General features: G+C 36.7%; 1 protein-coding gene across 1 annotated transcript in view; it reads left to right on the top strand.

Moving 5' to 3' along the window:
- ldb3a (LIM domain binding 3a) overlaps positions 1-15,033 on the top strand; it is a 44,481-nt gene that overhangs the window by 14,752 nt on the left and 14,696 nt on the right. Inside the window, exons 3-9 of the mRNA XM_056256255.1 lie at positions 868-1,019; positions 5,073-5,148; positions 8,213-8,235; positions 9,929-10,132; positions 11,894-12,060; positions 12,167-12,203; positions 13,370-13,463. Coding sequence (XP_056112230.1) covers positions 868-1,019; positions 5,073-5,148; positions 8,213-8,235; positions 9,929-10,132; positions 11,894-12,060; positions 12,167-12,203; positions 13,370-13,463 — 753 coding nt within the window. The remainder of the gene's footprint in view (positions 1-867; positions 1,020-5,072; positions 5,149-8,212; positions 8,236-9,928; positions 10,133-11,893; positions 12,061-12,166; positions 12,204-13,369; positions 13,464-15,033) is intronic.

The raw sequence follows: 15,033 nt of genomic DNA, 5'->3' as shown, positions 1-15,033 counted from the left end.
ATTGACCTATTTTCCATTACCAGCATACGCTACCATTGTAGTTCCATTGTAGAAATTAGTTTTTCAGCAATAAAATGTCCAATAATGAGTGTTTTGTTGTCCTGTGTGAAATTCTCACGAAATGTTGAAAACAGTTGTGCTGATTTGTGGAAATCATGATACATTTTTTTTCAGGATTCTTTGATGAATAGAAAGTTCAAAAGAACAGCATTTATTTTGGAATTGAAATATTTTGTAACATTATAAAAGTCTTAACTGTAACTTTTGATCAATTTAATACATCCTTACTGCATAAAAGTATTAATTTCTTTAAAAAGAAACGTACTGACCCCAAACTTTTGAACAGTAGTGTGTATAAATAATTTTTATACTATAAGTTCAATGGAAGATATAAAGGTATTAAGAGATCTCACAAAGCCTGTCAGAAACATGTGGTATATGGCCCGGACATGTTCTTCATTCACATTATGTTCATACACATTTTCTCAGATTGACTTAGGGTCTGTAGACTAAGAGCAACTTTATTCTGCAGTCACAGTTCTATTTTTAGCAAGAGGAACACATTATCTGTTGTAGCGCTAAGCATGCAGAATGCCAAATGTGTGCTTTAGATCTCTTTGTGCACCCAGCTGTCATGGATTCAGAATATATGTGTGTTTTTATCCTCCACTGATTTTATTGAGAGGGTATAAAGCAAGTACCTGCAGAGCCTTCTCCTTTATTCACCTTTATACATATATCAACCTATATTATCAATACCATAGGGAGGCAGGCAAAAAAAAAAAAAAGACTATCTTGCCCAAGTTTAGTGTTTACAGAGGTGTTGACTAGTCAGTATTTCATTTAAATGTTTTTTTATTTTTTTAGATTACACCAGGGAGCAAGGCCGCCTCCAGCAACCTGATTCAGGGTGACATCATCGTGGCCATTGATGGGGTCAGCACAGAGGGGATGACACACCTGGAGGCCCAAAACAAGATCAAATCTGCCAACTTCAATCTGGCCCTCACCATGCAAAGGTACAGTGAATTGTTAATGTTTTGGAGTGTGTGTGTGTGTGTGTGTGTGTGTTGTGTAAGCATACAAATTTGCTTTGATGTACACTACCGTTCAAAAGTTTGAAAAAGTACAGTAAAAACAGTAAGATTATGAAATATTATTGCAATTAAAAAATAACTTATTTATATTTAAGTATATTTTAAATTTTTAAATGTATTCCTGTTATCGCAAAGCTGAATTACTTCAGTCTTCTTTTTCATGATCCTTCAGAAACCATTCTAATATGCTGATTTGGTGCTCAAGAAACATTTCTTATTATTATCAATGTTGAAAACAGTTGTGCTGCAATATTGTTGTAGAAACTGTGATACATTTTTTTTGCAGGATTTTTTGATAAATAGAAAGTTCAAAAGAACAGCATTTATTTGAAATATTTAGTAAAATTAGGTTTTTACTATCTTTTTGACCAATTTATTGCATTCGTGTTGAGTAAAAGTATTCTTTTCTTACTGATATCATACTGAAATCTCACTGATCAAACCGTGAACGGTAGAACATTTGAACTTCTGAATTTAAAAAATGTGTCATTACTTGCTGATTCATTTTTGCGTCATACTACTTGCCAAAAAACATCTGAAACCATAAAATGTAGGGGAATTGTCCAAAGGTTTGAATGATGACACTCAAAGAAGGATGTGGCAGTAATGGAAAATTCAATACTGTGTATGGCATAAGTAACATTTAGAGTTTGGAGAATAGAACATAACATAACATAACATAACATAACATAACATAACATAACATAACATAACAGAAAAGAATCGAATAGAATCGAACAGAATAGAACCGTCCCTGTTGGATAGAATTGTCCATCCTGATTAAAATGACACCAGGAAGTTTTGCTCTGGGATAACATCATGATTCCCATTTGAGTTTCGTCTAGGCTTCCGTTCTGGTAAAGTTAATAAAATGATCTGCCGTGTTTACACTGTGATCCACACTGATATTTCATCTGTCTTGGCGGCCATAAGCTCGTATCAGTATCTTCACTGACAGCTCTGGGACTGCATAGTTTTTTCTTATCCACTTGTGCGATTCTTTAGCTACAGCCAAATTATTAATTTAAATAATTATATCGAATGCAGATGTTAGCGGGTCTCATTCACTGCAGTGTAATAAAAGCAGGCCTTGACTGTTAAATGTAGTCAATCAATTAACTTTTATGAACCGCAAACAGACTGCAGCTTCAATATATCACAAACATATGTGACTGAGATTGTGTGTGAGCTCTGATGAGTTGTGTATGTTTTCATCCAAGGAAAGGTCATGTATATATCTTCTTTTTATATCTTCTTTTTTGACTAACAGGAAACATGAAGGCAATTAAAGCACATGACCTTTCCCTGGATAAAAACATACACTGCTGATCATGAGCTGTGTATGTTTTTATCAAGGGAAAGGTTATGTGATTTTATTGCTTTCATGTTTCCTGTTAGTCAAAAAGGAAGATATAAAGAGTATGACACATTCTGACAACATTCAGATCAGACTAGCTACTGAGTCATCATGTTACATGTTGCCAACATTATTAGACAAGCGTCATATAGCTAAGCATCCACACATTTCAAAAGCTCTTCAAAACAGACAATGTAATATGCATTCAGTAGCTCTAGCTTTTAGGAGCTTTCTTCACGGCCTCTGGCGAGTGTCCATTGATCCATCAGCAGCCTCATACTCCTGTTAACTTGCTATTTTCCAGCCTGCCCAGCACAGCACTGACAAAACATAGCAATAAACAAGGCTACGTTCACTCCGCAATTGATCCTGATCACTTTCTTATTCTAATATGGATCTGATTTTTCAAATCATCAAATCATCATTACACAAAATTGCACCATCACACAATTGGTGTGTCATTTCAGTGGGATATGGTGACAACTGGCCACAAAGCCAATCAAATTTAATGTAAACCGATGAATCATGACAGCGCTCCGACCAAAGCACATTAGCAACAGACACTTCCGCATATGTTGATAATAAACCATATCATTAGACTGGCACAGCAGCCATTTAAATGTATGTGACAGACTGTAATAAACCTTATAACTTGGGAAAAATTGAACTATTATGCAGAATTACAGCAAATTTTCATGGTCTCTAAGTTAGTAAATTTATGGACTGACTCAAGTTTTCTCAACTAAAGGTTTAGCTTTTTGATTGATGATGTCATCCAGGAGTATCCCTTGATTGCTGTAGTTGAAATGCTTTAAAAAGCTTTGGCTTTCTGCAAAAGATTAAGCTCTGGTGTAGGTCTTCCTTTGCCGATTAACTCCAGCTTTTCTTTAAAAGTTCATCTTGAAATGGCATGGATAATAAATTAGCAACGATGTCCTCCTCATTAATGTTGCTTGTGGTTTCCATAGCGGATAGCGCTAGCTATTCTATCAGCATTTTCTTTTTTCGATCGTGCTCCCCACAGAAGGTGGAACGTGTCACAAACTTAAAGGGACCCACTGCTTGGCCCTCTGTAATTTCACAGCTGGACCACCAATCACAGAGCTGAAAGCGTTCCTAATATGGAGAAACACAACACAAACTGAATAGGCAGCTTTGAATGGTTAATTTACTCAAAAAGATTTAGATGTTTATTGTCAAATTATACATTTCTAAAATAACATTAGAACTGATGACTTTTTATTATTTAATTTTTTTACTTTTTAAACTATTATTTAAAGTTTGTAAATATAATTTTTTACAATAGTTTAGGTCCTCTCTGAAGGCCTAGAGGCCCCCGACGGTTCCCCTCTATTACAGTATACAGAATATGTTGATGCCAAATATTGTTGTGTCACTTGCTTTGAACATTAGCAAAAGAAACTAAAATGTTAAGGTTCTGATGCTAATGTAAACATTTGAGACTGGAAGACTATGGTCTTATTCATGTAACAAAATATGGTATCATATTAAATTATGAAATGTGTTGATGGTGTTATGATGAACATGACAGGCTGAGATGCGTTACATTGGCTGTTTAGACATTGTCTGATATGGGCCACATTTAAAAGGTCATGTGAACAACATCAAATTTGAGCAAATAAAAAAATATATTTGGGTCATAATTGGAGGCCTTTGTGGGTTAAAAAGAGTGGCTTTAAAGATATCTTCTGGGTATGTTATACAAATATCAACAGATCAGTGCAGAAGTTTTCTGTGTTGTGTTTGGGCCACACCTGGGTTAGCGCACCTCCCTCATAAACCATGTCTGCAAGCAATCATCCGTGAGAAGTTTTTGAGTTTAAAAACATCCTTGATCTCTCCAGTGCAGGTTGCAATTCTGATGTATCTTAGTGCTTAAGTCATGTTTGCTTTTAGTTCACTTTATCATGAGCAAAACCCCCAAAAAGGCGTGTTCACCTTCATTTCCCCTCTCTGTGCATACCTGCAGGGATTACACTGGACCATCCTTCCTTCACTTTAACACTCTTAATAGATCCCAGAGTTCTCTCTGCAGATTGTTGATATAAAGTGGACATGTAGGGAGAGATACACGGTAACAGTTGTCAGATACGTTATCTACTTTGTTGTCAACCTCTGCTGTGATGTTCCGAGGACTTCTCTCACTTTTACGAGAAAGAAAACACATTGTCATTTGTCTTTGTGCTTTTCATTTTGCACACATTTCAAACTGTGTATGCTTTAAAGTTGTCCCCCCCTTTGTGTACAAGGCTTGTAATGTTTTAAATTTTTTCTTCTGAAAAGGTTCAATTTGGAACAAAGTATGTTTGGACAAAAGCATTTTTCTGATAGCTTCAACAAAAACCGCTGTAGATGGCATTCATAATCGCGTTGTTATTGTGACCAGTGTTCACTCTCAAAGGAAAAATGTGAGACCAGGAATACTGAAAATATTTGCCACAAGTTTGTTCATGGGTGCATTATGTATCTTAAACTATGCATGAGATGTTTATAGTTGACTATTGGACATTGGAATTTCTTCATACATTGTTTAAGATGTGATCCAGAGAATTCTTTGTCATTTTCTTCAAATGTTTATGTTCTTTATTTTATCACAGGTCAAAGCGACCCATCCCTGTTACCATGACAACATCAAGGATTGACTCCCCCATGACTGTGATCCCCCATCAGAAGGTTTGTCACACATTACTCATGCATTACTCAGTCATGCATTCTACATACATCTGCAAACAGTATACTGTATGTCCATGCATTCAAAAAATTTAAATCAAGCACAGGTCATACATTCCACATTCTCTCACTCGGATTCATTTCAAGAAGATTCATGTGTAATTTAGGCCTTGGAGAAAGCTTCATCTGAAGTTCAGTGTTAAAAGCTTCTTCTTTTTTTTACAGGATTAAGTTAAAGATTCCTTTTAAGAGGCTAAGATAATAGATTCTGTACTTTGGGTTCCCCTCAACTCAGGATACATTTATCATAGGACATCCTTACAAATGTTCTGCTACCTGTAAAAAGCCTTATGATGCCCCCTGCTGGTATTCACTTTGCACACTCCAGCAAAAAGTTAACTAAACATTGTACATATAATGTTTTTCATAATTAATTTAGCTTTTTATTAAAAAATAGTGTGTTATAGGCACACGAAAGAAGAGATTCCTGATTCGTACATACACTACCTAAAACATACAACAGTACATAAAAGTGTGGGGTCAGTTTTTTTTTAAGACATTAATACTTTTATTTAGAAATGTATGTAATAAAAATAAAAATAATAAAAAATAAAATGAAAAAATGAAAATGAATGAATGACAGCTGTTTTCAACATTGATAATGATAAGAAATGTTTCTTGAGCAGCAAATCAGCATATTAGAATGATTTCTGAAGGATCTTGTGACAGTAAAGACTGGAGAAATGATGCTGGAAATTCAGCTTTGCCATCACAGGACAAAAAATACATTTTAAAATATATTCAAATTGAAAGCAGTTATTTTAAATTGTAATAATATTTCACAATATTTTAATGCAACTTTGGTGACTTCAAGAGACATTATTTCAGAAACACAAAAATCTTTCTGACTGATCTTTTTGAACGGTTGTGTGCAAACAATTATATTATTTTTAAGAAGTTAAAGGATTAGTTATTTCATCGTTATTAAATCATTCTCAGCTTTCGTCTGACCTGCTCCTTCTGTTCTTTCCTTCTCAACACTGTCCACACACATGCACTTCTCCTTTGAGGATCAGCCTGTGCAAATGAATGGGGGTCTCTCAGCTTCTGCTAAAACAAACTCCAGCAGTAGCGGAGACGCTTCTTTCCCTGCTCAAAGACATTTAGCTTCTCCGAGGGACAAATCCACCTCCGGAGAAAAAAAACAGCAGTATAACTCCCCCATCGGTCTGTACTCTGCCGAGACATTGCAAGAGATGGCCATGCTGCAGGAAAGGGCTAAGAGTGCGGGGTCAGGCATGCATAGTGGGTATGTAATCATGAATAGAGCAAGATCTGACGCTAGCAGCCAGGTGCGGTAAAACTTAACCAGTCCTATTTTAAAAATATAGTGTTGATTTCTAAATTAACAGGTTAGAGTTTCAGGTTAGAATCAGTGCGACGGTTATAGGTCAGGCCCATCTGGTTGCTAACTTCGCTCTTTGACAGAAGAATGACAGCAGCCATACAGCATTCAGAAAAGAGAGGTTACATCTGTTACATTGACCCCATTCCCTACTGGCATTAACAGGCCAGAGAGGGATCTAGTTAAGGCTTCAAGGCTCTGAAGGAATGTGCCAGACAAATTTGAGCTGAGGCTTCAGTTGTCCCTACTGTGACCCTACTTCAGGTACAGTGATCATCAGGTTATATCAGATAATGTATCCAGCAGAGGGTTTCAATTGAAAAGTTGGCTGTCAAACCAGAAAGTACACTACCATTCAGAAGTTTGGAGTCAATAAGATTTTTTTTCTTTGAAAGAAATTAATACTTTTATTCTGCAAGAATGCATTAAATTAATCAAAAGTGACTGTAAAGACATTTATAGTGTCAAAAGAGTTCAAAGAATCCTGAAAAAAAGTATTATAGTTTCCACAAAAGCATAACTTTTTTCAACATTAATAATAATTCTTGAGCAGCAAATCAGAATATTAGAATGATTTCTGAAGGATCATGTGACACTGAAGACTGGATGAATGGTTGCTGACAATTCAGCTTTGCCACCACAGGAAATAATTACATTTTTAAATATATTCAAAATAGAAAACAGTTATTTTAAATCAAGAGTAATATTTCACTATATTACTGTTTTACTGTATTTTTTATCAAATGCAGCCTTGGTGAGCAGAAGACAATTCTTTCAAAAACCAAAAAATCTTACAGACCCCAAACTTTTGAACAGTAGTGTGTGTGTATCAAATCATAACAACCAATGCAAGCTGTCATATTGAGACATTAAAAGCACTATATCACTTTCCAGGTTTGACGGTTTAGTTCTGTGTTGTAACCTCAAAGCAATGCGCTTTGGCTGTACTGTGGTGGATTAGGGAAATGGATGACAATGTCCTGTACCCCTCTCTGTTTACTCTATTCATATGCAGTGAAAAACGTTTTAAGCGTGTGCCGCAGCACAGAGGAAATCTCAGGCTGTAGTGTCGAGTGATACGGTTACACAGTCGCTGTAGAGATGGGTGAGAGAGCACCTGTCGCAGCTCTCTCTATAAAAGGTCATGGAATGTCCGGGTTCAGTTTCCTAACTACACTGATACATCCCCCTCACTCCCTCCTGTCACATCTTTGCAAGGAGCCACTCATGAAAACGTATTTCTCTTTTGTCAGATATGGCCAGTGGCGTACTAGTCTTTTGCTTTCAGTTTTTTATTGATTTGCCTCTGTGAAAGGGGACTTCACTACTGTGTGTGTGTGCGCACAAACACGTTACATTTCAATCACGCCAAACACACATTGGCACTCGAACACACTAACCTTTTCTTTTTTCTTAAAGGTGAAGTGTGTCATTTCTGTGCCACAACCAGAATTCATTTGTTTGAGCAGCCCAACTGGGCCAATGTTGGCTCAACCAATGGCTTGAGTTTACTGCTTTTTAGCAAATCGCACCATTGCACCTTTAAAGAACTGAGGAGATTCCACATCCTGAATAACTTTCATTGGCACAACCCTTCCATGTTAAATCTTAAATGAGTTGCTAACCAATGCACTTGTTTCTGTTTCCTTTCACCCATTGTAGGTTATTACCAACACTCCTGCCAAGTTAGTAACAGCCTCCTGGCATAACGTTGTAGTACTCTGTGTGGTATACATGCATGGAAATGTTTGGAACTGCCTTTGTGGTGTGTTATCAACAATACAGTGTGGTTAGTGAGATTTGTCTTCCTGTGCAATCAAAGCTTGCTTTAATGGTGTACTAATGCTTAATGTAAACCTTTACTACAACACAGAGAAACATATCAGAATCAGTGCTGGGTATAATAGAAACACACTTCTTTGAAATATATAATGTGTGTGTTTTAGGGGGCTAAAGCTTTGCTTGCTGAAGTCATGTTTAGCATAGAAAATGTTTTTGTTATGATTCTATGGATCCTCTTTGGGCACTTCTCAGTTAGTATACACTTAATTCGGGTTGGGAATCGAGAACTGTTTATTATGTTGCATTTATGGCATATAAAAATTACCGTATTTACTAAATGACAACCTGTGACGTTATACTCAGAGCTGTTCACATCCTCGGACTCGGAATTATGTCTCCATTGTAACCCTAATTGCAAAAAAACTTGAAATATTTCAGTAATCAACAGACAAAACCGCACTATAATTAGTAACAGTCGTTATTCAAATGCCTTATTGACAAACTTTATTTCAAGTTTGTTTAGCAGGACATAGTTGTTCAGCTCTGCGCTTGCTGCATTAAACTGTCTTTTGTTCATTTTCAGAATATTGCATTAACTCAATTAAGGTCAATTATAGGAACTATTAAACAGTAAAATTATGAAATAACTGCTTAACTACATTTTTACTGCTGAAGCCTCTGCTATTTTGAGTTTTTCTGCATGACATTGTTGGGGTCAGGCTGTACAACTCGAAGCTCTGTTGTGAATTATGAGTTCTGCAAGGATGTGAATCTTTTTTTACAAGTCGATGTTACAGTAATTCTGACATAGCAAGAATGCACCTTTATTTACAACTGGTTTCCATATATTTTTAAAATACTATAACCAACTGATGTCCAATTCCGTTAATGGTTCTTGCACAGGTACCGTACTAAAATACTCTGAACATTTTTTATTTTTTTGCACAAATTGCTGTACGTGTATTTATTATTGAAATCATTTCGTCATTTGACAATGGAACAACTTTTTTCTTCAAATGTTTATTCTTTAAAGTACTAAAAAAATTGTAAATGGAACCGTTAAGGAAGTGGAATGATTAAGTAGAATTCGAATCGGGACTGGATTTGTTCAATTCTTGCAGATTCCCATGCCTTTTTGTATGCTATGTTGTACTGCTTGCTGTAGTTATACAAGTTATTGTATGCGTCGTGTGTAGTAGTAATCTTTTGCTGTGTAAAACATTTTTGATGTGTTTTTTTCTACCTTAAAAATTAGACTGGGCTTTTTATTTATTTATTAATCAATTTAATTAATACCGTACTATGGTTTAACTAATTTTGTCTCACCATGAATTATCATGCTGGTCCAGGCTGGTCTTGCTGAACTGGTCGACCAGCATGGTTTTTCTGCTGGTTAATGTAATCAAGAAGCTTTGTTGAAATCCCAGCTCACCAGCATCCAAAACACAACATATGCTGGTATTATCAACCAAGGGTTCTTACCTTTCATTACCAATTCACTTTCCTCACTCCCTTTCTCTTACTCTCACTCTAACCTCCATTTTGTCTCTCTTCTACCCATACTCATCCCTTATCACCTTTCCCTCACTTGCACAGCAATGAGTACCTGTCCAGCTTCAACCCTATAGCTCTGAAGGACTCTGCCCTCTCCACCAATAAGCCCATTGAGGTGAAGGGGCCTGGAGGCAAGGCCACCATCATCCATGCCCAGTACAACACCCCCATCAGCATGTACTCCCAGGATGCTATTATGGATGCCATTGCTGGCCAGTCCCAGGCCAGGGGTAGCGAGATGTCCGGGTAAGATCTAGTGCACCTAACTGCGTCCTCTACCTCCTCCTATGCCCTGCATGACACACATTCGCCATAACGCCTGCCAAACAGCCACGCTTGAGTAGGCCAGTGCTATCTGCTAATGCTCACGAGGCTAAAGACTTCCAAAGGATGTCTGTTCATAGACTGGATATAGTCTCACTCTTCCTCATTTTAACATTATCGAAATGATAGTGATGTGAATTGTATGCTGTGAACATGTTGCCCTACAGAAGCAGAAGAAAGGCAGTTTTCTAAGTCTTCAATGTTATGTGTAGTTTCTGTGGAACCAGCTGGATTTTTGTGTGCTTTTCAAGTCAAGTCAAGTCACCTTTATATATATTTATATAGCGCGATACAGATTGTTTCAAGGCAGCTTTACAGTGATGAACAGGAAAATAACAAATAAATGATGCAAACAAATAGGAATGATGATGGGAATTTTTAGGAAAGTTAGGGATCATGGCTTATGGGTAAACTACCGTTCAAAAGTTTTTGGTCAATAGGATTTTCTTTTTGAAGGAAATTAATACTTTTATTCAGCAAGTCAAATCTTACCGACCCCAAACTTTTGAACCGTCTGAATGCATTTAAATTGTGTGTTTTGGTAATCTGTACTGTGAGTTGTGCTCTTTTTGTGCACACTGGGAATGAGTTTCAGCCATGATCTACATATCTCTATGTTTGTTGGTGCCAGTATTTTGATGTCTTTGTATGGTTTGAAATCATGAAAATGAGAGATTAGGCTTTCGGTCTCGTGTCAGAAGCCTTCTCTAATGCATAGCATAGAAGCTTTATCTAATTTTCCCTTTCTCACTCCATTCCCGATCATCCATCCTTTCATCCATCGCTTCCTCTATCCATCACACTGTACATCATGTACCCTGTCCCCCCTCTACATGTGTCCAATCTCAATGGCCCTGCCTGGCAGCAATGAAATTGACTCTCCACTATCGTAAGTAGCCTGATCCATCTGTTTGATATGAGCACTCTCTTTTCGTCTCCTCCCTTGCGCATTGCATGCCTGATCACCGCATTATCTATTTATCTCTCATCTCTTCCTCTAACCTCCCTTTGATTGATTTGGAGCATCTTGGACTTCTGAAATGCACCTGGTATTCATGAGCAGAGTCTGTCCTGTAACTTTTGAAATAGCTGGATTTTGCCTTTTTATTTAGCCTAATGCACCGATGACATCGCATACTACTCCTTTTCAGATCGCAGCTTTCAGTTCCATTTCATTGGTTCTTAACCATTCAAATGTTCCTCCGAAACCCTTAATCTTGCTGCTAGGTGACATTGACTGTTTTTGTGAAAACATGTTTAAATGGTGAGGCTTACAAGAGGGTCTGCTAATGTGGTAACAGGAAATCAGTCAGCGATTGAGTTTTAGATGTCAACAAACCGATTTCTGAATGCTCTGCTCTGTCATTCTTCTGGGTAAGAGATATAATGTGTGATAAGCAAGCTTCTGGCCACATTGCCCATGCTTCTCTGTTTAAGTATGCTGGATATTTATCAATCTACGGTATATATAAAACAATCAGTGTTAACAGACATGTTATACAGTACATCGTAAATTTGTGATAATGGCAGTAAATTAGTCAGAATAGGCAAATTTGCATCCAATTTTAATACAAAAATTACCACAAAATATGTATTATTAAAAACAATTATTTTGCTGATGTTCCCTGTCTTACTGAAAAGAAAGTGTGTGTTTCACAAAACCGGCTTTTTCTGTGGTTGCAGTAATCTGCCAGTTAAAGACCATGTTATAGACAGTGCTTCCCCAGTGTATCAGGCTGTCATTCCCAGTGAAAACAATGAACTGGGGCCATCTGAATGGACTAAAAGAGCCGCCCAGCTGCAGTCCAAGTCCTTCCGCTACCTCGCCCACATTACTGGAACTGAATACAGTGAGTCTGCCTGCCTGTTTTTGTCACTTTCCTTTTATTTTGTTATAGATTTTGATTTGTTGAGTAGAGTCTGACATGTTCTCTCCTTGTCTTTTCTCTTCTGCAGTGCAAGACCCTGATGAGGAAGCTCTGAGAAAATCAAGGTAGGCATCTAGCAGCAGCATCTGGTGGCCACATTTTTGACCTCTGCTGAAATCCAGCCCTCTGCCTCTTAAAACCTGAAAGGCTTTTTGAAAAGCTGACATATGATCAGAACACCCCAACCAAACCCCCATATTCACACATCACTGACTCTCTGTGCTGAACTTGATCCGCACACATTAGATGCATCAATCTGATACAGTTCGATGTATTTATAGTAGTCTGTATCAGGGGTGTAAAAATTACAGAGAAATTGTACTTTTTGTTAAAGAAATTGTTATTTGGTAATGTTTGGCTACTGAAATGTCAAAATATCTGAAAACATACTTGAGTTTTCCCATTTAATAATTGTGCTTAAGTATCAAAATGTAACCATTTTTCTTAGCTTTAGAAATAGGCATTAAATTACAAATTACTTGCCAACCCTGTCTTCGTAAACCTATATCCAATCATTCAAATTGGATATACAAATAATATAGCCCAGTTATATTATTTGTAGCCAGGAAAGATGTAAATTACATAGTGCATAACCAAAAGATTATTCACCTAGAAAATTAATCCACCTCAAAAAGCCTCAATATCTTTTTTACTAGATATTGAAGAAATTGAAGAATAAACTTGAAAAACCTTTTAATTAAGTAATTAAATTAAAATTGGAAGGGCAATTGGAGTGTTTGGGAATCCTGTTTGCAAGTACAATTATGATTTTTGCAATTGCACACATAGTTATGATATGTATTTTGAATCGTGAAGAAATAAAATTCTAAAATGTATAAGTTTATGATTACGTAATTAGTTTTAGCAGTACCCTAGTACGAGTATAAATTCCAAATAATAATACTTTAGTAATGAAGTACAGTCAATTACTCAAATACTTTACACCTCTGGTCTGTTATATTTACATCAAGCTTCATTCTTCATAAATCTTTAGCTCTCATTTATTTCACAATGTCATTACACTTCTGACACAATACAATGCAAAATGTGACCTCTAGTATTTGGCTAAATGCAAAACATTTAGTGGGTACATGTACATTTTACAACACCTTAAGCAGCCACAAATATTGGGCAGGGGAGTGAAGGCCATATTCCCTAACCCATTTTTCCACCCTCTCTTTTCTCCCTTTTCTTCCTCTTTTTTTCCTGTATATATGTCTTGATGTCACAGGGAAATGTTTGAGTGTGAAGCCAAAGGCCCTCGTTTCGCTAAACTGAAAAACTGGCACCATGGCCTGTCGGCACAAATACTTAATGTGCCTCAGTAAAACGCTGTAAGATAGAGAGAGTTAGACAGGTGGCATAGACAGACTGCAGTGTTTGAGTAAGAGGAAAGTCAAAGCATGTGAGATAAAAGCAGAAAAGATGAAGTTGAAAGTCAGTTATGTTGTTTGGCTCATCACTAGTTTCAAGCTATTTGTTCACCCTGTAGGAAAGATTTAGGAATTTTCAAGAGAATGTTGCCACTATTTAACTTCTCTCACTTGTATCGGATTGTTTGATTACATATTGATGGTTGTTGAGAACATCATTGCATCTGTACACAAGTCTTTCAAATCCATCAAATAAAAGAAATGTTATGAACCTAATCATGTGGAAAGGCTTTTTGAAAATGGGATTTTATCTGGGTATGAGAGTATACATGGATTCAAGAGATTTAAATCAATCAATCTATCTATCTAAAAAAAACGAGATGTAAACTGAAATTATGTATTATTACCTTCCATAAATATTGTTTTATTGAACAACATTTTCAGAGTCAAAGCCTTACATTTTCTGGAATCACAAAATTAATATAATATAAAAATAAAAAAAAAGCTAGCATTGAAAGCAAGCAGTGTTGTCATAATAAGAGCCGAAGTACCAGAGGTATAATATGAAGGGCCTTCGGATATAATGTTAGACAATGGGGAGCCTTTGAGTAAAAAAGATTGAAAACCACTGGATTAGACAATTTGTCATGTTATCTTTTTCTATGTAGATCTAAGAATCTAACCCTTTGATACTGGGATAGCATGGACAAGTTTGTTGAGAAGATTTGCAAATGTTGAAATCTTTTACAGATGCAGTCAGTTTTATTTTAAGATGTCACTTCTTATCTGATGAAAAGCTAAATCCTGACAGACAGCAAAAGCTTTAGCTTTAGACCAAACTTTGAATCACCAACATTATTATCCTATTTTTTTTTTAATTATTTCGTTGATGTTCTGAAACTTGTCAGACATTTCTTACTTAAGCCTGTGGTTAAATATTAGACTACCTAGGGGTTTTGGGTGATAAAGATGTCAATCTATCAGTCAATGTTGTAAATCTGACAGATCACTATTTTAGAATCCAGTGGTTTCGCTTTATCGAGAAAATGAGGCTGTTAGTAAGACTTTATGGTATGTCTGTGTAAGGTTATTTCTGTAGGAAGTGTAATCATCTTTAGCTAGATCAGTGGTGGCTAAAGGGACGAGCTCTGTGTCTGGAAGATGAGCGAAGGCACATGAAGCCATCAGAACGTCAAGCGGTTGAGCAGGATGGAAGTCAATGGCTGTGAGTAGAGAGAGTCAATAAACCAGGACTTTTCCTCCAGGTAATTCTGCCTGTCTGGTTGTCACATAGGGAAATGGTGTTATCTCTGCTGTGAGCTGGTTTGCGCTAAATTGTTTTAAGAATAGAAAAATGTTTCTGCTAACCATGCCCTTCTCTCATATCATCTCACTACTGGATTACTTCACTTCTGAGCCTCCCACTTGCATGCAGTGCATGCTGGGAAGACTGTGTGACTGCACTGGAGTGCTTGTGGCCCTGGGTGGCTGGCCCCTACCCCACTCTTCATCCTTTTCTTAT

The sequence above is a fragment of the Rhinichthys klamathensis genome, unplaced genomic scaffold (assembly GCF_029890125.1).
Source record: "Rhinichthys klamathensis goyatoka isolate OS25496 unplaced genomic scaffold, OSU_Roscu_1.1 h1tg000126l_1, whole genome shotgun sequence".
Lineage (NCBI taxonomy): Eukaryota > Metazoa > Chordata > Actinopteri > Cypriniformes > Leuciscidae > Rhinichthys > Rhinichthys klamathensis.
This window is presented reverse-complemented; position numbering and strand designations above follow the sequence as displayed.